This window comes from Cottoperca gobio, chromosome 21, assembly GCF_900634415.1.
Source record: "Cottoperca gobio chromosome 21, fCotGob3.1, whole genome shotgun sequence".
NCBI classification, from domain to species: Eukaryota; Metazoa; Chordata; class Actinopteri; order Perciformes; family Bovichtidae; genus Cottoperca; species Cottoperca gobio.
Window position 1 is genome coordinate 17,988,042 of NC_041375.1, and position 27,851 is coordinate 18,015,892.

Sequence of the window (27,851 nt, forward strand, 5' to 3'; positions counted from 1 at the left end):
GGCACAAACATAAGGCTTCAGATTCAGATGCTTTGTATTGTTTTCTCGAATATCTTTGCCTTTATTATTTTCGGTTGTGTTATTTTTTTTTCATTATTATAATGTTTGCTATGTATAACCAGTCCAGTGTTAGGGTGTTTGAATGGACAGATAATTCTCCCTGTGTTGTGCAGTTTAGGTTTTTTTGGAATTTTCTATAAATAATAATTAATAAAATGCAAGCACAAAACCCATATTTTATAGCATATTTAACCAAATGCTAATATACGATAAAAAAAAAAACTTACTTACTTACGGCTTACTGCAAGATTGCGTAATATAGTAATTGAATAAAGTGTGAAGGCCAAACAAGAAGGCCTTTGAACTTTTCACTTTCACTGATCTCCATCTGATCCCCCCTGTGTCCCGCGTGCTCATCCAGTCTTTTTGCAGCACCTGCCTCTCACGCGATTATTCACTTAACACACACACAATTGATCTCTCCCATTCATGGCAGACAATGGGGATTGTCGGAAGACAAATACAAAGAAGATTATCTTTTTTTTTTTAAAAGCTGAAAAGAAATAAGCGATGTTGTTGAATGAATCCAGGTCTCCCGCACCGCGACGGTTAAATCACAATAATAGAAACGATGCAGTTTATATCGACCAGAGTTCCCAGTGGTTTCTGGCTTTTTTCGGGTTGCTTATGTTATTTTTTTGTATTTTCCATTTAATATATAAAATGCAGCAGTAAAAGTATGTTTCTGCATATGCATCGAGAGTCTTGATTCACTTCATTGTTTAGATGCAACGCCAGATTCCCACTTCTAAGGTCACTTCAGAGACAACATCTGCAGCCGGTGAGCAGCAGCAGCAGCAGCAGCAGCAGCAGCAGCAGCAGCAGCAGCAGCAGCAGCAGCAGCAGCAGCAGGAACCCATGTACTAAATGCTGAACACCACCATAAATGTAAACGACGAGCCTTTTGCAGCTCACACAAACGCACTCACACGGTGTCTGCTACAATAACCAACATGATACTGCTTTGTGTCAGCTCACATTAAACTTGCACCATGCTGAAGCCTTTCTTTCACATGAGAGGAGGGTAGAGTAGGAGGAGGGGGGGGGGGGGGGGGGTTGAATCAGACACCTTTCTTGACATAATTTAAATCATTTTTTTTTACTGCTTTTAAAACTTTGCACAGTGTGTACATAAACTTCAGAAAAAAGATAAATAAATTAAAGTGATCAATACAAAACTAAATATTTTCTATGTTGACTAAACACATCTCGACGAATACAGAAAGCCTAAAACCCTGTTTCACAGCGTATCCAGTACAGCACAAAAACAAATCTGAAAATAATGTACAAAATACAGTGACAAATGAGCTGCTCACCTTCAGGATATTTTTTTTTTTTCTAAAGCAGCAAATTGTCAGGCCTTTTACATTTTTCACATAACATCGGGCCACGGCATAGAAAAGCTTTGCTTGCGTTAATGCAGCATCAACGACACAGTGTTGTCATTTCAAAACACACTTACAAAATGAACACAGACTGACCTCGACAGACCTCAAAACTAGTCTGAATAATTTAACTTAAATAACAAACGCATATAAACAAAAAAGTAGCGATTCGAGGCTTTGCACAAAATGCCATGTGGTATGTGCTGTAGCCTAAGCACAACGGTGATGGTGGAATTTAGTCATTATCATTATTTGGTTTAAGAAACACTCCTATGGCCTAATAGACCTTTAACTGTTAATAAATGCAAATTGATTTCTGGTCATCATCACTTTGGGCCTAACATCTGGTGTAAACAAACACGTGTTTTTTCATAAACAGAATAACTCACACAAATATGATTTTTTTTTTTAAGGGGAAAAAAACGGACACAAAAGTGATAAAACAGTACCCAAATAAAGGTTCAATTTGTCCACGATTTCCACTGAATGACACAAACTTGTTGCCCTTGGGCGCATTGCGTGCCTTTTCAGTCTCTCAGCTCCCTCCTCCTCCTCCTTCTTCTTCTCATCCGGTATGAGGAGGCCACTGTGTCAGCTGGCGGCATGTGGCAGCAAACTCCCGGGTTGTTGTTGTTTTGTATAACCAGTGCTGGGCCGCGCTGAGGCCCCTTCACCGTCCTGATACACGCGCCATGGCAGAGTCGAGGCCTGAGGTCTCTGTTCACATGAGCTGTGACTGTTGCATAGACTCTTGGTGTGTGGTTGGATACCATGAGGTGTAGCTGGGAATGTATCCGGTTGTCCCAACTGAAGTCTTCACGGTGGTCGGCGAGCTCCAGACAGGTGCCACCGAGGTAGAGCCGCTCGACAGTCCACGGACGGTGGCTAAAGCGGTGGTGTCAATTGTGCCACCGCCTTGCTTCATCAGTTTCTTGAATTTAGAGCGTTTATTTTGAAACCAAATCTTCACCTGGAGAGACAAAGGATATTATTAGAAAATTGACAAAACGACAGTTGTAAAAGAAATGGGCACGAGCAAAAAATATTTAATATTAATATGTTGCCCTTGATTGTGATATTACTGTATTAACATGTCATTGGTTTGTAGAACACGTGGATGACGGTAATATTCAGAGAAATAAAATAAAAAACGTTTAATTTGGTGTGAAACGTGTTATTCTTTGATGAAGGGTGTTCCATATGAATTGTAATATGCAATAATAATAATAATAATAACAATAATACTTTTGCATGTTGTGAAAAAATAAATGACATTTAAGAGGTGTAAAAAAAATAAAAAGCTATTTGTGAGTGTGTTTCATGGACTTGCCTGTGTCTGAGTGAGACCCAGCGACGCTGCGAGCTCAGCTCTCTCCGGTAACGCCAAATATTGAGTTTGTTGAAATCTCCTGTTCAGAGCTTGAAGTTGTAAACTGGAATAGATAGTCCTTGGTTTCCTAATCTTTTTCCCTTTCCCGTTGAAGCGAACCTCTCCGCCCTCGATCACAGTGTTTTTCTCTGTTTCCGGCGCTGAGAGAGACAGAAAAGAGCAAGGAGAAGAAGAAAAAAATGAGCAGGCAGTTGTGGCCAATAGTGCTGCACAGCAATGAATACTACAGCGCAAGTTTTACAGGCTGTACTTTAGGTATAATTACCCTTAATTGCATACATTGTTTAAAGCGTTACGCAATAAATAATTACCAAGCCTAATTCCAACATCTGGCTCGTCTTTTCGCTGCAGCGAGAACTGTACACAGATGAAAGCCGTGCTAACACAGAAAGTTCATATTTAAGATCCAAAGATGCTGTTGCACACTTACCCGTCTCCTCTAACCGCGTCTGTGTGAGTGCCGAGCTGTTTTGGTAAGTCTGTACTGTGCTGAGATATGGACTGGTGGAATGGCTGCCGACGGAGTTTACGTATGGATAACCCAAAGATCTGGGGAACGACGAGGCTGGACTGTAGCTGTCGTGCTGGGTATGACCTGCAGAATGTAAACAGTGCATTGGATAGTGTCCGTGAGACATAGAGGAAGGCGACATTTGCTGACTCGGGGGTCCAAACTCCATGAAAACGGTTTTTCCTGAGGCAGGGCTAAGACTTTCTGGAATCGTAGTCATTGTCATCTCTTCTGGCGGCTCCCCTTGTCTTGCTTTTGTTGTTTTCCTTCTATGATCTCAGTGAAGGATGAGTCCCAATTTAAGCCGAACTGATTTTTTCTCTTTCCATTCATAAGAAAATGTAGTTTGTGCCTGTGAAAAGTCCTAGGTATGATGCTGTGGACCAAGACAAACTCGCTCAAAGGTTTGAATCTCGGACTCATGAATATTCATCAAAGACTGTCGCTGATTGGTCCACTCTCTCCAAGAGGGAAGCCGATTGGCGACGCTGGGGCTGGGTCCGAAGAACCTGATGAAGTCAAGGAAAACCACAAAAACCTAAGATTTCCTCTTGACATGTCTTAATATTAATTATAATTATTATCATTACTATTATTAGTAGTATTATGAGGTATCACATGTTGATAATATTGCATACGGTGATAATACCTGAACCACTTTTGTCCCAGCACTATCCAAAATGTTCAAAATGTAATAAAATATTGTCATCTCTATCCGTGCAGCACTCGATAATATGGTACAATGAGGTTGCCACGTTGTATTAAAAGTGCCGGTTGTCATAAAAACGTAATTTATTAAATAATAAATAATAATATATTAAGAAATAATATTGCCAGCCTCGTTAAAGCTGCTCTTTCTACCGGCCAGTAAAGCTCTATCTGAAGGTATATTAGCATAACACTAGTGTTCAATTTTCATAAGTAGATCTGTGATTAGTCATGTATTTAACACGTACAGTGCCTTGAGGTCTCAGTTACACCTGGCAGCCGATACGACAGTAAAACAGTTCTGCTCTGATGTCAAATGAGGTTTGTTGGTTCAGGTCTATAGGCCTAATGATGTTTTATAACACCTGAAAATATTCAGCGACGTCACAGCCGGCATACAAAAAAAATATATATAGGCTATTAAAACAACATTTGTTTGAATTAACAAATGTGTAGTGTATTTTAAACAGCTTTAACAATGCAGCGGATTTAATTATTAATTATTTTACAACAATATGACATATAATCGTGTACAATTGTTGGTTATATTTTCTTATATATATATATATATATATATATATATATATATATATATATATATATATATATATATATATATATTTTCCCTGTTTTATAACACCGCCATGAATGCACATGGGCCTATTTTCTTATCACATTTAAATGCTTTCCAAACGACTTTACGCAGCTTCTATCGCAATCAATTAATGGTCACAGTTTTGTTGAACACTGGCACCTTTGATTAGCATGAATCTATGAGGGGATGGGGGTGCGGCCAGCCTCCCACAGCCTAACAAGAATAATTATCCATGGACATTTGATTTAATTGAACTGACGACTGACTTAACATAGGAGACTTTTTTTCTTCTTGAGCTGCAGGTTTAGTGCTCAGGATCACTGCTGCAGCTGTACATAGAGTGTAACCAGGATGTATATTTATTTTTAAAAAATAATTTAAAAAAGATCTTAATCAACTTACTTTAAAAACCATGTGATGAAAAAGAAGTAGATAAATCCGCGCCATCCAGGGCCATAGAGCCTCCGCAGGGCGCAGTTGGTAAAAGAAGAAGAAAGTATCCGGGCAACTCTTCATTTTATTAGGATCCATTTGCAGGCTGCAGCTCTTGTTCTGGTGTCTGTGCAGAGCAGAAACACAGCCTGGCTGCTCCATCCGCAGTCCCTCCATCTCCACCTGAATAACAAATTAAAGGCAGTTAAATTCCGTCACTGTGATTATCAGTGTAATTGCATAATTGAACTCAAAACAGAACTAGCAACTTGCTAAATGTGTTATCAAACATGCAGGCGCTGACATCACGGCACGTGTGCCACAGTGTGCCAGGCGGCTGCGGATGCCTGGATTTAAGGATTTCTGTGCAATATTAGGCTATAACGAAAGCTGGTCCCTTGTCCCCTAAAATAGGCCAATTTGAAGTGATTTCTCTGGAATTACTTTCGAGAAATGCTTCAAGACTTCCTCTATCAACAACGACAACGATAATGGTAGTACAACCAATAATTATCATCTTCCAGAACAGAGGACAGATTTTTATGGGTACTTGGTGGGTGCGACTGATAACTGTCATTATTTTCCCACGATTATAGTATCTGCAAATTGACACGCGGCTGTGAGCAAAACCATTAACAGACTAGAGGCAGAATTTGCAGAAAAGTCTAAAATAATACCACGAGTATACTATCAATAATAGCAATAATAATTACAGTTTTTTTTCTTGAAGTAAATGTAATTTAGGGCTGAGCAGGCTCACGAAATATATGCTGCATAAATCCTATTCATTTTATTGATACCTTTTGCAAACAATCAATCATTTACAAAGTGTTTATTTGCTTGCAACCTCAGAGGATTAACTATTTATTCGAGGGATTTTCTCAAGCCATCGTCAGTCTCATTAGGATGAGCAGGCATGTGATAATATTACCATTTTAATTTATAATTTGACTCCTGCGCTCACTGGCAGGAGGGCAGAGCAGGCCACAGCGGTCCGTCCTGCAGCACGGCTCTAACTAGCCACACTAAAAATAAAGTCCTCCATGCATGGATGGAGCGCGGAGGCAGGACTCATTAGGAGTGAGTAGCTCTGTGGCTGAGGGTGTTTTAACACCTGCTGCTCTTCACCTGAGGGTTAGTGCAGAGGTGGAGAGACAGAAAGAGGAGGGGAGGGGGGGGGGGGGGGGGGGGTGGAGGGGTAAACGGGCCAAGATGTCACAGACTTCATTTCAGTCCGGTGATCGAAAGCCCTCCTCAACTGCCATGCCAACCCACATTTTCACAGCCACCAAATATTATCCCGACCGCGGTGCATTGGTAAACTGTGTATCCATGCTGTGTGAAGGCACAGCTCCACGTGCACCCTGCAGACTCTGCATGTGAGCAGTGATTAATTATCGTCATTGGAGGTGCAGGGAGTTTTTTTTTTCCCCTTTCTGAGGGAGACAAAATGCAGGTGTATATATTTTTTTTTATTGAATGGATTCATGGGATTTCAGGTTTCTGATGACATTTAATCTTTTTGGGTGATTTTCTGTCTGCAAATAAAAAGAAAAGCCTTTTTTTCAAATGTAAATTTAAATCATTTTCTACAACTTGTATATGCCATCTCTTAGATGCATGAACTCAACACCATGATGCATAAATATCCATCTCAAATATACTAATTCCAAACAAAAAATAAATTGTTCTCTCATGCCTTTTTTGTTGTTTTTACATTAATGCAGCTCATCATGTCTGAAACTGCCCATTAAGGACATTATTACCACATGACCTCAGCTACAAATGCAAATGTAATTCTGTGAGTGACTTCCAGCAGACATGTCACACTATATAAAGGTTTATTTCACGTGTTAAAGGCAGTGGATCAAACAAGTGAAATTGCCTTTTGTTCTGCTTCCTCTCTGGCTTTGCTGCTCGCTGCCATCCTGTAATTTGCAGCAACGTCAATGAACGCAAACTAGATGCACTACAATTAACTCGATTCAGTGTCTATTTTCATGTTTAATGTGGCATCAAAATGTGAATTGATTTTGTTTACGGAGTTATACCTAAACAAAAAATTAATCATAATATCTGATAAACAAGAGTGTTACATTGGTTAGTTGATTGCATTATCATAAGGGCCAGGAGGGACACAGGGGGAAAATTAAATTATGTGAAGTTTTGTTTTTTTGTTGTTTTCAGAAAATACAGAGGAATACAATTTATTTCTGACTGTCAAAAAAACAAATTTGCTGAGTCACAACAATTTAATGTGTTTGCAAAAAAACATTATTGGCTACTTTAATTTTGTGTGATAATCAGATTTTAGTACTTAATTGTATTGCCTGTAAGGTCATAACCTCGTTTCTTAAATTAAATTACACTTAGAATGACTGAGGCGTTTTTTAAGGGCCCAATAAATAATGTATTATTTGAATTAAAACTCTATTTGGATCATTTGACTTTTCAATTAAAACATTTCTATGTTTCTTATTTGGTAAAACATCAGGAAATATCAATAAATATTCATTTAATTCAAAGATCTGTCAGTAAGTTTGATTCATAGCAGTTGCGACTTCTGTTTCAAATGTTGGTGTTACTATTTTGTATATTTTTAGATCAAATATTTTGGCTTTAATAAACACTAACCAGTAGAATCATTTCCTTTAATGACTATAAAATAATGTAAATGTTTTCTACACCAATTAAATAATGAAAAAAAGGTTAATAATGATTGTTTTGTTTGTTTTTATAGGCATTGATGACTCTGCATCATATCAGGTTGGGATGCTCTGACCAAATGCAACTGGGACTCCAAACTGGACTTATCGTTCTGTATAAGACTTACACCTTCGTTGAGCCTTGAAGCCTGGTGATAATATAAATAATGAGCCAGTAAATGTGGCATTACATTAAATACTAACATTCATTTTTTATTTTTTCCTCTTTCATACATTTTCTTCTGGGGAACACAGTGTGGAAAAGCCCCCAGCGAACTGGCAGAAATGCTGTCCCCATCACAGCAGCAGCAGGGGTCAGGCCATGGCAGCAAGCATCCAACCTGACCGAAATTGGCTGCAAAATGACCAATTACCTGAGTGAAGGCTGGGGAGAAAGAACTTGGAAAAATATGGCTTTTACTTAATTCAGCTAAACTGTAAAAGAAACTAGTGTCACATTGACATTTCATACTTGTTACATGTTACACTATCCCCCACATGTTAAGGCAAGATCTTGGCATCAAATCAGCAACTAATCAGAAGATCAATTTTAAGGATAATCGAAATTTGACCGTCGCGTAGGGATGTTAGAGCTTTAATGCAGGAATAGAATCAATATAGCTATAAGATTGGGCATTATTTCACCAACACTAAAACAATGATTGATTAAACATCTTTACATGTAGGTCTTATTGAATTAATTTCCCTGCAAATGGATAACATGCAAATTCGCCAATTAAGTCATTTGCCCATGGAGAGCCGTGCTGCTTGACGTTCAGCTGCCGCTGCGCCTTTAGTCTGAAACCCCTTTTTAGATTTGTTAAGAGTTAAGTCTCCAACAAAGACAGGAAGGAGGTCAGCCCTCAGCCAACACCTGAATGCGCCTCTCTTTTTTGTGCTCCCCTTGATCCCCACAGTCTGTGCCTGTCATTAGTCTTAATGATGGAAAATTGTCATGTTGATACAAGTCTTGCTCTCCCCCTCTCTTCTTTGTATAAGTAGAAGGTGGAAGCTCTATTCGTAACAAAACCGTGGACACTGCATTTGTGCCGGGGGAGAAAAAAGGCTGTAGATGCTCTTTCCATAGCTGGGATAATTATTCCTACTGTGACCTTAATGATTCGCTCTGTTCATCCTGCATCTCATCCACGCGCCAGGCCCTCAGCAGAGCCCTGTGTCAGGGAATATGAAAAACCCATATAATGAAACCATTTTGGCTGATGGAAAAAAAAGGGCTACTGAAGCTGCACTTGCTACAAAGATGGCTCAATTATGTGAGTAATTGTGATAATTTTCCCTCCATTCACTGCTTTTTTCTGAAAGCTAAAAAACACAGATGCTGAAAGGGAAATTACTTGCACAATATATAATCTGTGAAATGGTCACAACAGAAAAAAAGATGACTGTAAGAAAGTGTAGGACTATAAATAGGTATGTTAATGCAGGGCACATAAACACACCCTCAGAAGCTCAAAGCACTACCCTGTGTGAGCTCCTGTGAATAGAAAAAAAACATGCAACAAATGACCATTGAAGAAGGCATGATAAAAGTAGATATGCAGCTGCCAGAAAATTAAACCTCATTCTCCTTCCAATTGACAAATTTCAGCTCCTGAAAATGCACCCCCATAGTTGGCTATCATTTGTTGTTCTCTGACAGGAAAAGGATAATTACCTTCCTCAGAGGCAGGAGGACTGACATGCCCTTTAGGCTTTGCCATGAATGCAGAAGCTTGATAGAAAGCTTGAGGAATAATTTTCTTCTTTGCCTTTCCTTTATGTTCAAGAGCATGTTTTGTTCAGGAGAACTTAGAGATGGCAGTATTGTAGAGTGCATTAAACCATGGGTGTTCATACTGTAAATATGACATCCCTGTGTCTATCAGCTTCTCCATTCGGGGGAAAAACTCTGAAATGCATTAAAATTTCAATTTCATTGCGCCGGGAGACAGGCGAGATAGTGAGATATGCATTACTTTTTCCTTTCACAGTAGGTATTGGATTAAACATTTCCTTTCCCTCCCTGAAAAAAAAAAAGCATCTTTCTGTCAGACGGCTCTAAATTCAAGTTTTGTGGAGAAAGAAATTCATTGTTTCTTTCTAGGAAGTGTGCAACACATACATCTGCATGAAAGCAAATACTAAATTAACTCTTCACCATGTCTTGTAAGAGCTTTGTATACTTTGTGTTCAGCACTGGTCTATAGATATGATAGTTAGACTAATCATTCTTCTCCTGCATGTTGTCTCATTACGTCCAAAACCTCTCCCTCTCCCCCCCCAAAAAGAGCATTTTTCTCTCCAGAGAAACCTCCCACATGTACAGCCGCTGACCCCTCAGGCCCTGCAATCTGGAATAAATCTTTTGAGACAAGCCGAGTAACATTACAACCCTGCAGCTCAAATACTTGTATCACACTCAAATGATGAATCTCTGTCACACACCATGTCATCCGTTTCAGCCCAACCCTCCAATAACTTCCGTCCCATTGAGCAGCCTCGTGTGTTACGGGGGCCAAGACAGCCAGAGACCCCCTGGTCCTACCTGATTGTGCCTCCTGTAACATGGAGAAGCAGCTTGGTCCCAACACCAGCCTATACTAAGCATTGCTTTTGTGTGACAAATATATACACAAACAGACACACACACACACACACACACACACACACACACACACACCCACAAACCACCAATCTCAATTCAGTGCACCCCACTGTGCACTTCCTGACAGCCTCCAGAAATGTTTTCAAGTTGTCAAGTCTCTACAGTAATAGTCCGGGAGCGAAGAATTCAACAAAACAATGATCATATGATCAGAAATGTAGGTTATGTAAAGACTGCCAGAATAAAACTGTTTGGGTTGTTTCTTACAGGCTCTTTCATTTCCTGCTTTCACTTTGTTTCACATGGAAATCTGCCGTCATGTTTCTACTATTTGGTCACTTTGACACTGAACCAAATTGGCTCCTTACATGTAATACTTTGAGTTGCAGCAGCTGTTGTGATATTTGAGCACAAATTCATTAGTACAAACAGGTTTATTTATTTAGCTTGACAGTGGTAAGGAACTGTCTGACAATGAGCAGGGAGAGAGAGGGTTGTGTGTTTTGTCTTTTTGCTGTAGGCAAAAGATTCTGAGTAGGGAGGGATTATCAAAGGTTTTCTCATTCCAGATCATTATTTAATTACATTTATTCTCATACGCTACAAACAGGCTCTACCATAATTTGATATAACTTTCGACAACATTGATAAAAACGATTCATTTAAAAGCTTTCGGTTTCAAAAAAGCGGCAATGTTTAGTTACATTTTACAATGTTTGCCCATAGCTCATTTTACTTGGTGGTTATGTAAAAGCTTGTGTTATGTTAACATATTAAGGTTCAAATAGTAGTACACCATCTTAAAGTATTTATGCATTTTTAGTTGCTCATGGCAAACAAATAGTTCCCGTTAGTTCAAAAGAAATATGAACACTAGGGTCAGTTTAACATAAAAAACAATCTGACACACAATTTTAAACTCCCCTCACCGCTCCTATCATTTTTGTACAGTTCTTAATCACTGAAGCATGTGTTGCTGAACATAATGCAAAAGATACGGCACCAAAATAACATGTTGCTGTGCTCCTGTGAAACCTTTACAATTCTAACTCATTTTCACAGATTATTTAATATCGTGCTTCTCGCTTAAGGGGCTAAAGATAGAGCGTATCGTATGTTGTACACATTTATAATCCCTCTGAAGAAAAGAAGTGATTTTAATTAAATGAAATTGACATGACTCTATGGTTTGAGAAAATACTGAACGCCCTGGCCTTTTAAAACCCTTCAATTAAACCCAAAATGCATGTTAGTCAAGCTAAAATGTAAAAAGGGGACCTGTTTTCCTTTGGGACTGTATACAAATTATAAGGGTTGAACCTTATAGCTCTTTAATTTGAACAAGTAAGACTTTCCAGCATTATTATTAATTTATTTGGACCTCATATTCCAGCCATTCCTTATTTTTATATGACAAACATTATTTGACACATTTACTGTAGGTCTGCTTTCTGTTAAGGGTGCAATGTGTAACGCCTGGTCGCGTGCTCCAACGTAATAGGGGGCAGCATTTCACCTCTACTACTGGGTCCATACAAACTTTGAAATGTACAGACACATCAGTTATGAAAAAAAAAACAGGGCAAGAATATGAAAATTCAAGCAAACTTCTGAAACTCCAAGAGGCAGTCAAAATAACACTATCTCATAATCTTCACATGTGGCGTCGGGCTATAGTTTACGTTAGCCATCTGTGTGTTTGTGCCACTAACCGGGGGCTGTACGCCAATCACGCTGAAGGTACAGGGTCTCTGAATGTTGTGATAGTTTGTTTAATGGATTAAATCCAGCAACGCCCCTGGAGCTGGGGTTTGCGCTGGATTGCTGTCAAGTTGCTACGCCCGCTAACTGAAGGTTTGTCTCTCGGAGCCGGTGCCTGCTCTAATTCTCGTCGGAGAGGACGAAACAAAAATACGAGTCGTTTTCTCGTTTCTGCCACTTTGGATTTAAACCAATAAACAAACTATCAAAACATACACGGACCCTGAGGGCAGACAGGTTTGCTAATCTCAGTAGATATCTCTGCAACACACAGACGTCAACACCTCTTCACATTCTGTTGATGATGTTAGTTCATTCTTTATGTTTCAAACTCACATTTGCACGTATCTTACACATTGCACCTTTAAGATGCAAAATAAAGTCAAGGTAGCGTTCAATCACTAATAATATAGGATCCACATGTATTCTGTGACATATTCATCCTTAATCTCTAATACAGAGACACGATTGTACGTGGTGCACAGGCATTAATTTAAACATTTTAAAACAATAAAACTAAATCTAAACCTGGGATGAATAAAAAAAAAAGAAAAAAATCAAAGGATCCTCCCGTTTTTCCGAAAATACAGTTTCTCAGCAAAAAAGAAAAACTTCCTATTAGTTTCATACAGTCCTTTGCCTCAGTTTGGAAATATTCCCCCCCAACAAAAACAGAAAATTCCTGATCACACACACACACGTGAGTCACAGATAAAGACATACATGTAGGGTGTGTACTTAAGCACATACACTGACCCTCAGAAAGAGGAGGTCTCATTTTGTTCTTCATCGCCAGCAGTCTGATATAAACCAGTCTGACCTGTACCTCACCGATATTACTAGCCAGGAACAGAAAGCCTCGTCTTCCAATTACACCGCTGCACCGCTGCCTGAAGCTCAGCCATCTATGGAGAAAGCTAAGACAAGGCTGTCAGAGATTTTAATAAATGTAGGGAACACTGCATGGGAAAAGTGTCGCTGTCTCAATAGAGTGACACAGACAGGCCAAGGCTGTCAATGGAGCCCCTAATGACAGAGTAAGATAATGACAGACCCCAGTTAGAATCAGCAGGAAGAGGAAGATCAATCTGCAGCCAGAGAAAGAGGGATGTGAGGAGGGGGACAAAACTGTGGGCTCTTTCTTTTCTATTTTCTCAGTTTTAGCTCATCTCATACATATATCTTTCTGCTGCAGCTGGCTCGCGTTGTGGCGGGGCAGCTCTGCATTAAGCGCACAGTGGATCAATAGCCATTACAACTCCCTCACAGCCTGACACATCGCAGGGCCACGGTGACATTTCACTCAGGGCCGCATTGATCCCCAGTGCACAATATTCCAGCCCCCAGTTAGTGGCCGAGCCTGGGGTCTGGCTGGAATTGAAAAGCGAGGGAGGGGGGTGTAAACGGCAGAGGGGCGGCTAACCAGCTGCCTGCGATACAAGTAAACAGCACACCCCTTGATGCATTCCTCATTTTCAATCTACTGGTTTTCCTGCCACTACTGGCAATCCAAGAGGCTGTATCAGGAGATCAAAGCTTGACCTTACGTGAATTATTTATACATGCACCCAGATTAGTGTATATGTTTGTGTGTATGTGTGTGTTGAATGCAGAAATAGCCACACTGACAGCATTGTTGATAGCATCTACAGCATTTTGCAGTCCAGTGGAAACCGGTTTAAAAAAAAAAGAAGAAAGAATCTAAAATAAGCATCTGGTGTAATTAAAAAGGTGGGAGTTTCCAAGAAACCTCAAAAATAAACACGGAAAAATTGCAGACAACACAAAATTAGAGTTAATTTCTTTTTAATTGCCTTCTGAGACCTAAGATGCTATCTCTGTGGTCAGTTTGACTCCGCAGAACATCCACCAAAGCTGGTGCAAAGAGTTGAATTAATCCATTCATATAGTAGCTGCAAAATGTGTTAATCATTTTCCAAAATATAAATAAAATAAAAACAATATTTACGGTACTTCTACAGCCACATTAAAGATGTCAAAACTACCTTATAATAATAATAATAATAAAAAACATTACATACAATACTACTTCTATATTATAAACCCAGGTACAACCTACCTCTGTCTGTTCTTGTGTTGTTTTTCATCATGACACGGTCACCTTTAAAAAAAAGAAAACATCATCTACTGTACATCGTCATGACAATGTTTCAGCACTTATCTTGTGCACAAAAGGTTGTGTGTTCGCCGTGTGAGTTCTCGAAGCGTTCTAGTTAAATGGGGGGAAAAAAGGGGGATCTTCTCATAACCACTCTGCCAGAAAACACTGCTGCTGGGTTTGATTTCTAAATTGCACTTCGTAATTGTAAGAGGGGGTGAATTCCCAGATAAAATGGCTACAACAGATTAAATACCTGTCAGGTGTAGTGTGACTGCATTGTTCACTCTAAAGACTGATGGAGGGAAATTTCTGTGGAGAAGAAACATAAAAAAAAAAAGAAAAAAGTGTGATTTTCTTTTCTTTTTTTCTGAACAGTTTATCTGAACGATGTCAATCTTAATAAAACATGCGGGTTGTTTTCAACTTACTGTCTCTACAGTATATTTAATGTATGCGTGTGTAATGTATGTGATCACTTGTTCAGAAAATATATTCAAAGCATGCACTTTTAACACATCTGATATTGAAATGCTCTCACATGTGAAACCTCTGCACCTCCTAAATAAGTTAAATTACAGGGATCGACACTATAAATATATCAAAACGACAATTTGCACAGTCTGCATGTGAAGGCGCGAATGCATCAGATTACAGGTCTAATGCCATAATTGAATTCTTGCTCTGGTCAGAAATTTGATTTAGTCAATTGTTACCACCTGGCTCGATGTTTGCAACAACAAAAGGAGACCACACACACACACACACACACACAATCAGAATGTAAAATGTGATTGAATTAAACATTAACACCAAACAATGGACGCAACTACGCATGTATACCCACACACCTTAAATATCGCTGGACCCAGTGACACCACACGGCAGAAAAAGACCTGCAGCTGCCTCTGAATCAGATCCTCATCTTTAATTTCTATGTGGTCGGCCCAGTCGGATACAATGCCTGTCGTCACATAGTCTGGGGTCATTATGTGCTGGGAGAAGGAGAAAAAAAGAAAGTGTACATGAAGATGAGAGCAGGTCTGCAGTCACAATGCTTCCATTTAACATGGCAGGGCTGGTGGAAGGGGGGGGCCGGGGGGGATTGTGGAGCAGCGTTTTGCCCTCTCAGCCCAATCGTGCGACCCAGGGCGGCCCGGCAGAGAGACACCGGAGCCCCGCAGGCTGACAGCGGACTCCCCATCAACACTCACATAATGCTGCTTTGGCACACTCTCACAAGTAAGACAAGGCTTCACTCCGAGAGCTGCTGGCACGAGTCCAAGTGCCGTATGGATATTTGCCAGGGCAGAGGATACACCTAATGTTTACAGGGTGCATATCGCTTCAATTGCCAGAGAGAATTTAATACTAATGTAAACTATAATTGTTGGTATACTGTATTTTTGGGGTAATAATCTGTAAGTAAGATATTAATTTTGGATTTGACGAGCCGGTTTCAATACATTTTCTGCAAGCTACATTTAAAATTCAAATCTTAAAAGCGACAGGAATTTGATTCCTGTCTTCTTTGAGATCCACCTCCTCTGTTCTGCTCCAAAGTCACTTCTTTAACTAGTAGGCGCCAATCTTCCCAACTCAAACATCATTCCCCCCCGTTATTCACAGTTGTATTGTGATGGACGCACACAATGCTTTGCTATACAGTAGTAGAGTAGTAAGATATTGTACGTGTTTTATATTAAGAACTTAAGGGTTGAGTTTCACATTGAAAATGACAGATGAGTCACCTTTTGGACAGTGAAGGCAGCACTCTGCCCTGACTTTGCTCCGAGGAAACACCTGCAGAGAGCAACACATGTTGGTCTGCCGGGAAACCCCCCCCTGTCTATTTTGCACCGATGAAATATTCCCAAGTAAAGAAGCCTGTGACCTTGTTCTGATCATTTGTAGCTCTGGATATTGTTTAAACGCGCAACTAGGGAAAGCCAGACGGAGAGGCATGTAGCAGGGCGGCTCTTTTCGGAGTGAGCGGCAGCAGCTTGATGGAGGGCAACAAGCTGAAGCCTGGGAGGAGCTTTATTGTGCAGCAGCTCTGCTCCTTCAGGCTGTGTGAGAAAGTTTTCTCCCTCCATGCAGCCTGGTTAAATTAGCCCCAGAGCCAGAGTGTGGACAGCAGCTGGAGTGCAAGAGTCAGCTCTGGCAGTGGTGATAATCAGCAGGGAGGATGTGGAGAGCGAAACCCTCAGGGAGGAGGGGGAGGGGGGGTGGCTGTGATCTTACAGACCCAATCAGGACCCAAGTGGAGCCGAGGCCTCATGCAGTGTAACAGCACACCATCGCGCTGCAGCACTCAACATCCTGGACACAGAGCAGGTCTCCTCCCTAACCGGCTGCTTAACCCTTTCAGAGTATGTGTACGCAGCTCCCCTGGCCCTCATTCGCTCATCACCGCACTAATCAGGCTCAGAGACAGCAGCTGCAGGGAGCCCCACTCCTAACCTGGGCTGGAGAGGCTGTTATCCTCAGCAAGAGGAGTGCAAATACAGAGCTTAGTGTTCTCAACAGGGACCACAGAGCATCCACATCTGACACTGGCTGCTTCCTCTATTGTGTCACATTCAACTCAATCGTCAGATAAACAATATCAGCAGATAATGCGGTTCTCTATCAGACATCAGGGGTGGAAGACCTTTACTTAAGTAAAAGTAGTGAAAGTCTTGCATTCATGATTTTACTAATGATATATTACCAAAGTTAGTTTTCGTGTAATGCCATGCGGCAATAAAAACATGACAGGGAAATAAAAATGAACTATGACAGTTGGCCCATCCTGCGTGCGATTAAAAGACAGCGCTGTATGTCAAACTAAAATATAAGACACCTTTAGGTAATACATGTATTAAAAACAAAAACCTATCATATCATGTTTATGTGTAACATTTCAAATAAAAGTACAGATGTTGTGCACCATAAAACAGAAGAAAGAAATGCCTCAAGGCCAAGGTTTATCCTGAAGAATGGCCTTTATTAAGGCATTATTCAAGTAACACAATCATTATGTATGTGAAAGGCAATTTCAATCTTCGTGCATCATCCATACTAAACTGCACGACAAAGCAAAAACGCAGTAACTACATTTTTGTCCAAAGTTAAAACCCTAATTTGACCTTTTGGCATCTGTTTTACCACACAACAAGTGTATTACACCATAGAAATGTACAATTTCCACGTAGAATTTGCAGTAACTGATCTAAAAACCAGGAGTATGTCGCCACAGAGCCTCAGTGGACCATAGGCTCCATCACCATTGTGTTACCTCATTCAGGATATAGATACTTAACAGATTTCTAAATCTTCGAGTTTATTACTTTAAACTAAGTCATGAAGGATTATTAACTTTATGGCATTTATTTAAGGTCAATTTGCATAAAAAGACATGAAATTAAATTTGTATCCATTGCAATTTCCCAGCCAGCCTGAATACTGTAAAAAAGCATTTAAATGTTGTTATTGGTCCAGATGAGGCTAATTTTAACCTCTTTATATATTGCAGATAGTTTAATCTATAACTATACAATATATTGTATTTGTTGATCCTACAGTACGTTTTGTTTGGGAAATCTGAGTAACTAGTATAGCTGTCAGATACATACGTACACATATTTCACTGTGAAATGTAAAGGCGTAAAAGTAGAAATAAACTACAAGTACCTCTAAATTGCACTGAAGTGTGTTTTACTGATGTTCTTGTTATCTGTCAATTTATTGCACAGGTCAACAGTAACTCAGTGGGAGTTTGAATAAAGCTCTGGTTAATGTTAATGAAAGAGAATAATGTACTGTAGTACAGTACTGGCACTTGTGGCATATCCTCACTAAATCAGACTGCAGGTCGAGCCAGCTCAGAGGTTGCACGCGACCAGCGGTTCATCAGCGTGTGCGTGACACATGGACATGATGGAGGGTGTGGAGGAACGTCCGGACAGGTAGGGTCAGAGCCAGGTCTGATTACACAGCTGCTGATCCTCCACAAAAACCCAGAGACAAACCAGCACCCCAATTCCTGCTCCAGTCCTTGAATCCTTCCATCCACTGTCCCACAGATGAAACAGAGCGGACCTCAGACACTGTACTCCACACTGCCTCGTAGTCTGCAAAGTTTAGTCACAAAACTAACTCGGGCTGACTTTCTGTAGAACAGTTTGTTTTTGTGTCGCTGTGTAAAGGCAACGAACGTGTTCATAGTTCACATAAATGAATTACTCACAGTCAGAGGACGTCGAGTCCAAGAAACACTTGTACCAAAGAATTGAGTGATACTGGCAGAGCCGAAGCGATCTCCGAGGCCCAGCTTGACATGACATGAAGCAACGATTTTATGTTGTCTGTCAAATATACGAGGGAAAAGAAAATCAATGCAACTTGACAGCATTACATAAAGAGCTTTTGTGCCTTGATATTTCTTTTCTGTCTGTGTACTTTTGTCTGGGGTGTACAGAGTCGTTTGCAAGGCCCAGGGGGAGCAGAGCTGGCGAGAACAATGTGGGAACCCAAGGAGGAAACTGCACATGTTGTCTTTTCTCTGCAGTTTCTGTTTTGAGTCCAAAAGAGGCTGCATCTTTACAGACCATTTAATACAGCAACATCATCCATCACTGCAGACTGCTTCAACTGTACCTTACAACGCGAGTCCCCAACTTGACCCCTGAATTCTTCTGAGGTGAAGGCGTTCAACAGTGCCATGGATGTAAAACCGTTCAAACGACAGGATAAATGTGCAGAATTGTGATCAAATCAATTCAACACAACATTGTTTTTGGACTCTTTCTACATTATTCTCTGACGCTGCCAAGTGCATTCTGTGGCTTTGTAATGAGCATTTCTGTAAATGAACAGTGATACATTGTATAAATTGCTAAATTGACATTTAAGTGCACAATTGCATCACACACTCAGTCAATATAACCAAACTAAGTGCATCCATCTGCACACCATTAACTAAATGAAAAGTCCACATTTACAGTTTCATGGGAATATGGGAAAAAAGGTTTGTGGGGAAACTGATCAACCACTTACTGCGGCGGCGTCCGTATAATCTGATTACGGCTAAAAACCTGAGTTTGGTGCTGGTGACGAGACCACGAGCGCTACCGACTGCCCAGGTGCAACTAGGGGGAGCTGGGTGTGTCTGTGTGGCCAAGTTACGCTTCACCCTGCAGAGCCTCAGCCATCACTGTATGCAACAGCCTCTCACTCTTCCTCTCGTCTAGAAGAGGATCAGCGGCGGCTAAGAGCTGCCGGGGCTGGGAGGTGAACAAGAGGGGCTTTGAGGAGCCCTCTGCCAGTCAGACGGAGAGCTCCAGGCCTGCAGCCCTCAGGGGTTAACCTCTTAGACTGCCAAGCAAAATACTGCAAGAGTCTCGCAATTATAGAGACAGTCAAAGGCCACGCGCAATTTCCAGAGCTATTTACACAGTTAGAAAGCCCCCCTCCAGAACTGCCAAGAATAGACAGAATTAAGATGGTAAGGTAGGCTTTTAAATACACTTTGCAGCCTGCAATTCATTCACAAAAGAAACTGCTGGCTTACGCGAATAAAAGAATATGTCTGCCTGTGTGTGTTCTGCAGCATATATAGAATACAGAGATATATTCAAAAATAACATTTTTGAATTCAAAGAGTTCACACACTGACAGGAGCACCTGTTACAATATAACAGCGCTCCAATAAACGCTAATGAACTTCTGGGAAGCTTAAAATGTTGGCTCAAGGGGTTGGATGATATATAATTAAGTATCTTGAAAATCAATAGAGAAATTGTTAATGGATTAAAAGAAGACGGAGAGGATGTTTATTTATTTGACAGCTCAGCAAATCCAATCAAAAGTGCTTCATCACACAGATACAAAAAAATCCAATATTGCCATAAAACCATCCCGCTAATTGATTTTTAACATTGCTCATAATGGTCTAAAACAGTGACTCCCAACCTGAAGGCTAACAAGATGAAAAAGACTCAGCTACAGACTTTCCTTTCTTTAAAACACATGATACTTTCACCTCCTTGGGCTCAAATAAAACAATCAGAAAAGCAAATATCATTCTGTGGAATAACTTGTGATCAGTGGACCCACGGACACATTGGTTCACAAGCAGAAGCTGTGAACCAATGGTCAAAAACACCCAAAGATCAATAAAGTTATACTTCAGCTACAACATAGCCATTTGTACATCCATTACTCCCCTGTTACCTTGAATTATTAAACAACATTTTTTATTGTTTTCCTCGCATGCCTCGAGGGTGGACAAGGAAGAAAAGTCTTGAGGTTTGAAGTAAACTATATCAAAACATTTGTTTACAAACTCACACACAACTCGTGCAGTATAATCCAAGTCTCATTTATCCAGTCATATGCTCACAAACACTTTCACCTTACTATTTAAAACACTTCCGCATAAACAGCCTCACGCTTACGCAGGCATGCGAAATGTTTTAAATAGTAAGATTTTCAGAAAAAATTCATTTGTTTGGCAAGTTGTGAGCATATGACTAAATATATACGAGACTTGGACTATACTGCACGAGTTGTGTGATAGTTTGTAAACGGACATTTGATATAGTTTTGCTGTCGTTAAATGCGGCCCCCATTTACTTCTGTTTTTTATTTTTTATCACCGTGAAGAAAAAAGTTTTCTTCAACAATTCAATGTAACACAGGGCGAGTTATAATATAAAAATGATATGTGGGTGAAGTATTCCTTTAAGGGATGGTACCATGGCAAAATGGCATATCTTTGATGGTTGTCAATAGTTGTTCTATATTGTCATTTATTGCATGTCTACTGTAAGCTTCCTGTAACCATGAAGATCCCCTGCACATGAGACAGTGTATCCAGTAACCTGGCACGGTCCTGCTGTGCAGCAGCATGTTGAGTTTGTGCAGTGAGTCTCTATAAGAAACCTCCTGGCGGGCCCGTGCAGCGGTGCTCTCAGTGGACTGTGGGGGCCCCAGCAGCCTCTAACCCGCACAGCTGTTCTCCAGGTCTAGAGCCTCTCCAGAGCCCAACAGTTCCTCCTGCTTTGGGGACCGCCTGCCCGGGGGGCACACATCACTAATAATAACAACATCCAACATGCAGGCCCAGGGTCAGACGCAAAGCGTGACCCTCCCCATCACAGCATCAGAACCTGGACAGGAGCCAGGACACAGAGTCACGCTGCAGCCTGGGAGAGCAGGGGCGAGGAGGGGGGAGGGTGGGACTGTGGGTGGCTGGAGCTTTCAGGTTTCCTTTCACTTCCTGCTTAGTGCCCCACCACCACCATTTTGGGGGTGGAGGAGGGTTTGCAGAGTTGGTCATTACGCTGGAGGGAGGGACAGGTCTTTGAATATGGGTAGATTATATTTGGAAGCTTGTAGGCGGTATTGTGTTTGAAAATGTTGAGGCTAGATGATAAATGATGAATTTCATAACATGTAAAGGATAACGTGCCGATGGCAAACTGCTGAAAATAGCAACAAGGCGAAAGCATTTCGCTTCTCAGCACCTGCGTTTTTCCGAGGCTCTCCCACACAGGCAGCACTGAACTGCAAGTTCGAGTCGAGAGTCAGAGAAATATCTGTTCATGCATCTAACCGGAGCTTCTGCGAGATCCTGGGCTTTAACACTAATGCTTACAAGTACAATTAATTCCAAATGAACAGAGATCTTCCTCAAAAATAGTAACTCGCATCAAAGAAAACTGGACCTTGACTGGACTGTTTCTCCTTGTATAAAAACTGAAACAACAAACTCCTGCTCTGAATAACAAACCTGAGTTTGTTTTGTTCGATGTTCAGAATACAAACACAGAGCTCAGCCCGTCAGGTCTTACAGGTCGGCCAGCGGTGCACTTGTGGTTTCTCACACACTCCATACGAGGGGGAATAGTTGGCCCTAATTAGCACCGAGCATCTGGCAAATGTCAGTGTGTGTGTGTGTGTCTGTGTGTGTGTGTGTGTGTGTGTGTGTGTAGCATTCCTATTTACTTAGTAAGCTTGCTGGAAAAAACACTGTGAGAGCGTTGTTATTATCGTATTGTGAGTGACATATGTGTAATTTAATAGCAGTCTTCTCACTTTCCCCTGATTCTTGTGTACGGTTAAGGTTTACTGAGCATTTCTCATTCTACTGTCGGTCACATACAACCCCCACCAACCTATCCATTACTCTGTTAGCTTAGTAAAAAATACTCTTTGTGTGGAGTTGTTTAATTCTTCTGAATGGCCTGCGCTACTGAATTTAATCGTGTCGTCAGTGGAATCGAGAACACGACACTCCTCTTAAGGAGATCCATATATATTACTTCAATTAAGTATGAAAGGGATAATGTTCCCTCTCCGTTTGCCCTACAGCCAACTACTATTTTGAAACTGAGAAAAATCACATATGAAGAAAAGGTTTAAAACTACATGTAATGTGACTGGACTTTGATTCCCACGAACGCAGCCGAGAAACAACCTGTCGTCACACGTTTAGCTTCTACTGGTGTTATTCTACGCCCCGTGTTTTGACAAACTAACCGCATAAGCCTTCAGATGGTACACATTGATCAAAACTATAACACTCTACTCTCCTGTACGAAGTTGAAAGTATTCAAACATATTAAAACTGGTTAAATCCAGGCTTCTGTGGCAACAACAAAGATAAGAGTTCGCAGCAGTTAAGTACACTCGCTCTGAAGCTACAGTTCAGTCCAGTCGGCTTGATCGCAGCCTCGATCTCCAACCTGACAAGATTACACAGAGGCTTCCTGTCTCCTCGGCCCAGATACCATCTCAGTCTGACTTCTCGCTCCCCTCCCCTGCGACCCTGTCCCAGCCTCAGATAGCACCAATTACAGCCTAATGGGACAGTTTTAATTAGAAAACTACATCTAGGAAAGCACATGTTCATCCAACTCCACAGCATGGCTCATTTAAGAGATTAATAGGCAAGCAGGTCGTGCATTACAAGAAAAGTCAGTGTTGAGAAATAACAGCTAGTCAAGGAGGCTATTCATGTGCAGATCCAAACACAAGTCCCCCTCTTGTAATGTTTTCTGTTGATTTTCTCTACAGAAACATCTTCACACTTAAATCCTCCATGCTGCGCAGCGCATGAATGTTTCCCGTTCTTCCAACTAATAATAACTCACAACTCATTTTCTTTTAAAGCACACATTGAAAATTAGTCCTCTATGGATTTTCAACAATCTTCTTGGTAGATGTTGTTCTGTCATATTTTAGTGCTGCACGTGGAGTAAATGAACACCAAATGCCGCAGCAGGTTCCAGTCATCGATGATTATATGTAGTATGAAAACTCATAGGGCCTTTTGCATTTGCTCAATTAAAAAAGCTGAACAGAAAGAAAGAGGGGAAAGTTAAAAAGGTTTTCAATAAGCTACATCATCTTTATCGGGCTGTAAGGAAGGACAGGATTATTTCTACAAACATGCTCACTCACTGTCAATATCGATAACAAAATCCAGTGCTCTATGTGCACAAACTGATCTTTAAATAGAAATCTGGCTTAATAAATGCTTGATTCAAAGTGCACCATGATCCATAATCATTTCCTTAAATCAGATGGAAATCAATTATTATGAATATTGCAACAACGAATAAAACGTTCAGGACTTATTCATTTCGTGCACATCTGCCATTTATTGTAAAATCATAATGATGTAAACATGTCCTATGTAAAAACATTTTGTTAGAAGATCCTGTTGTTGTTTGAAAAAGAAACCCCAATAGTTGCTGCTATTTTTAGATTTACTGAAACAAATACTGTTTAAATATGCACTGCCAGAGGAATCATGTCATGTTTATGGAGAGGGGGAGCCGCACACTAGACTCCAGGGACTTCTACGACTAAACTATCAACACCACCACTTTCATCACATCCTTCACTCCAGCAAATTACCATATCAGCAGCATGATCTGAAAGCAGTCCAAGAAACTGCAATCTCTGCTTTCCGACGTACAATTAAAAGATGTCAAACTCGGTTTCTTTTACACTGTTTTGGTTCTGGCTGTCAGCGCATCAAACATTATCTTAAAGAGGACTCATTTAGCAGAGAAAAGGGACCGACCAGGTTCACTGACGGTGAAGAGGGGGCTCAGTAGCCTCGGGGTATGTATGTAACCGTGGAGCACAAAAGAAAACGTGAACACAATAAGAAGAGCCGTGATGGTGGGAGGGTAGGGTGTGGAGGGGAGACTCCAACTTTCCTGCCTGGCTCTCTCCTGGGAACCTGGGGGCTAAGACGCTGGAGCTCCTCCACACAGGTATCATGTTCAGCAGGTCCCTCAGTACAGCTGGGCTCCGGTCCAAAACTCCCTCACTGTCTGTCTCAGTGGAGAGATGTGGAGGCGCCATAAGGTAACAGTAGCAGTAACGCCAACAGGTGAAACCAAATATTCAAGTCAAGCTTGATACTGTTGTTGTCATTTCACAGAATAATGGCATTAAGCCTCTTTTGCCTGCTTTAATGTAAGCTACATGGAATTATCTGCATGATTAAACTTGACAGGGAAAAGCGAGGACATGCAAGAATTAATGGATGTTACTCCCATTTTTTTTCTTGTGAAATAATAAAAGTGAGAGAGGGTAGATTGAAACCCATGACAGTTTCAGACATAAATCAACCTCCCACATCTCCACTCTGACACAACATAATAGACAGACTGTGTCTCCCTTACAAAAGTGCAGCAACTCAGGGCCCACTGCTGGATCCACTGTAATAGCCTCGACTCCAGAAGAAAGTGCACTGCCTTCTTTAGATTTCAATCCACTGCATCTGAATGGCTGATCGACTACAGAGGGGGAATAAGCTAATATAGACGTGTTGAAAATTGCTTTTTTCAGCCTAGATGTAGCTTTGTTTTTTTTTAAACCTGACATATTCCACTATGACATCTTAAACACTAGAAGAGATGTACTTCATGATCAAGACAGGGGATTCACAGAGATTGATAATCTGCGCCTTCTTATAATATTCAGTTTGGACAGAAAATGAAGGAAAAAATAAGAATACAAATCTAAGAGAGTAAACTGTTGCCGATTGTTTACCAAAATAGTTATTTTCCCGAACTTCTGATGTCTATTACATCAGAAGTAGCGCTGCAAGTAAACATTCACTTAATTATCGATTAATCTGCCAATCGACTATTGGTCCGACCAACAGTCCAAAACCCAAAGATATTCAATTCACTGTAATGTAATGACAAAGAAAAGCAGTTAATATTCACATTGGGTAAACAGGAACTATGGCATGTTTACAATGTATGCTTGAGAAATTACCCAAAATAATTAATCAATTATCTAAATAGCTGGAAATGACTATTTAAGTTTGTTTGACTAATTGATTAATCGACTTATCGTTTAAGCTCTAATAAGAAGTGCATACTCAATACTGAGTAGTAACAACATGTTATAGGTAAAATAACAATCCTGCAATTACAGTGTATTCTGAAGGTTGCTAAAAATGACCAAATAGTATGTCCACTGTGGTCGCGCCTGTGAAATTGCCACTTTACAGGCGATTATGTATCGGGCTATTTATGGTTGCTGGGCCACTGGTCTCACACGTGCATGAAAGCGAGTGTGCATATTTTCCAAAATGCCAAGCTTTTCTTTTAAATAAAGCTCCTTTATACTTGTGAGCATTTGCAGACAGGTGCAGTGGGCTGTGAGAGCCCAGGATAGACTTAGTGTGTGAACTGTAGAGGGAATAATTAAGCTTCTGTAAACTCAACTGTGTGGTCTGATGGAGCAAAAACAGTTGTTTTGTGACAACTGCACAGAGGCCTGCAGATCATCTAAACAATCAACACTAGTTTGTTCTCCTACTAGACCAGATACATGAGGACGGTGCATCATCATCATCCTGCATTAAAAGCCGACGATGGCTCTATTAAACAGTGGTGTACTGCTGGTGGAATTAATGAGACAGCATATGTGCCTACTAAACAATATTGCCACTTCCCACTAGCAGGTCTGTCAGCTGAGCTTGTGCAGTGCAATGTGAAATGTGCACTCACAGCAGAAAAAGAAGAGAAAACTACAGTGAGATGAGGCCCCTTGTGGCCACGAGTGGATTCAATCAATCTGAATTAGAGATGTGAAGGGTTCCAAGGTTTTGTCTTGTTTCGTGTGAAGAGGGAGAAAAAATTGAAAATTGACCCGGCAGCCTTCAATTAGTGACAATGTGCTAAAGTATCATAAAGTATGATGAGTATTCATCACAGTGATCTGCACAAGCGGGGGCAATACAGTGGCACAAAGGTTTTCAATTGAAAACCATAATACTCATTAGTGTAACACTCAACATCAGCGGCAATCAGAAGTTGCATTAGCCGTGAGAGGGTGCCTGGACAAAATTACATCTCTGAAATGGTTCAAATATATAAAACACATACTGGAAAATGCATTAATCAGGCCAGCTGAGATGTGTCGGATAGAAATATACACTAAGAATATTTGAAATCCCCATATGAATATCTTATACATTGTTTCCTTGATATATAGGTCTCATTTAGGTGGCACTCAAGTGCTGAACTTTTTCAGTTTCTACCACCCTGACAAGACTGACCATTAAAAATCAATGACGTTTTCTGTGCAAATTCACGTGAGGCATCAATTCAGGGTATGAGAATACCCACAAATGCTAGAGGAAATACTATTATGCCTTAATACAGAACAAAGGAAATAAGTGAAATAAAATCATTAACACAACATCATGATTTTTAAGAAATAATAGAGCCATAATTCAAATCTACTGAAGTGTTTGAGAAGCTGAAAGAACCATTTATATAAATGATAAAAGGGGTCATTTGGAAATATTCACAGCTAAGGAGCGCAGTCGTTGAGTTTAACAGGGAAGAGGAGGAAGTAAATTAGATACTTCTAGTTCATTTCATTCTGCATTAGTAGTTTAATAAAAAATAACTTATTTAATACTCACACTAGTTTTGCAAAAATCTGAGATTAATATGAAATTCACAATATGACAATGGATTTATGTTACTATGAAAGTGAAGAATGAAATTGTACATACTGATACTAATTTGACACCCCTCAGTTTAAAATGGGCCTAACCCCCCAAAAAAGTGTAACAAGGACATGTAATGTCGGTACCGCCACTTTGGACGAATAGCTAAAAAAAAAACTTGGATCCTAAAACTAGAAAGTCGAAAATATTAAGTTATTAAAGTAAAGTAATCTTTGGTATATGTGACAAACGTTGTATACAAAACGTTTATGACTGAAGACTACACTTTTGAAAATGAAAGTTTCAGTTAGAAAGAAGTGTTTACCAGATATACGTAGCTGTCTCCTCATCTCTGTTCAAGGCAACATTAGCCGTTACTAGCAAACAAACAGAATCCGACCCAAACTGTTGACAGCGGAGTTGCATTGTGGGTAATGTAGGCGGGTAATGTAGGCGCCATGTTTTTGACAGGAAACCTTGGTTTGCATTTTGCTCATTTTTAACCGTGATAGCTACCACCTTATTATTCCAGACTGAAATATCTAAACAACTGCTTGATGGATTGTCATGAAATGAAATGTCTAAACAACTATGGATTAAA

At 40.4% G+C, this 27,851-nt stretch overlaps 1 protein-coding gene across 3 annotated transcripts; it reads right to left on the reverse strand.

Moving 5' to 3' along the window:
• Positions 1-1,140: 1,140 nt before the first annotated feature.
• Positions 1,141-27,676, reverse strand: dlx1a (distal-less homeobox 1a). 3 transcript variants are annotated; one of them, XM_029459803.1, is made up of 8 exons: positions 27,576-27,676; positions 15,123-15,266; positions 14,528-14,583; positions 14,233-14,274; positions 5,052-5,264; positions 3,266-3,855; positions 2,776-2,975; positions 1,141-2,415 (listed from the first exon to the last, which is right to left on the reverse strand). In XM_029459803.1, exons 6-8 carry the CDS (start codon positions 3,570-3,572, stop codon positions 2,167-2,169), a joined length of 756 nt encoding a protein of 251 aa, XP_029315663.1. In that variant the 5' UTR covers positions 3,573-3,855; positions 5,052-5,264; positions 14,233-14,274; positions 14,528-14,583; positions 15,123-15,266; positions 27,576-27,676; the 3' UTR covers positions 1,141-2,166. The 3 variants fall into 3 exon arrangements, with proteins under 3 accessions (XP_029315663.1, XP_029315664.1, XP_029315665.1); XM_029459804.1 differs by lacking the exon at positions 14,528-14,583; XM_029459805.1 differs by lacking the exons at positions 14,233-14,274; positions 14,528-14,583; positions 15,123-15,266 and having other exon boundaries at positions 27,576-27,670.
• Positions 27,677-27,851: the final 175 nt, after the last annotated feature.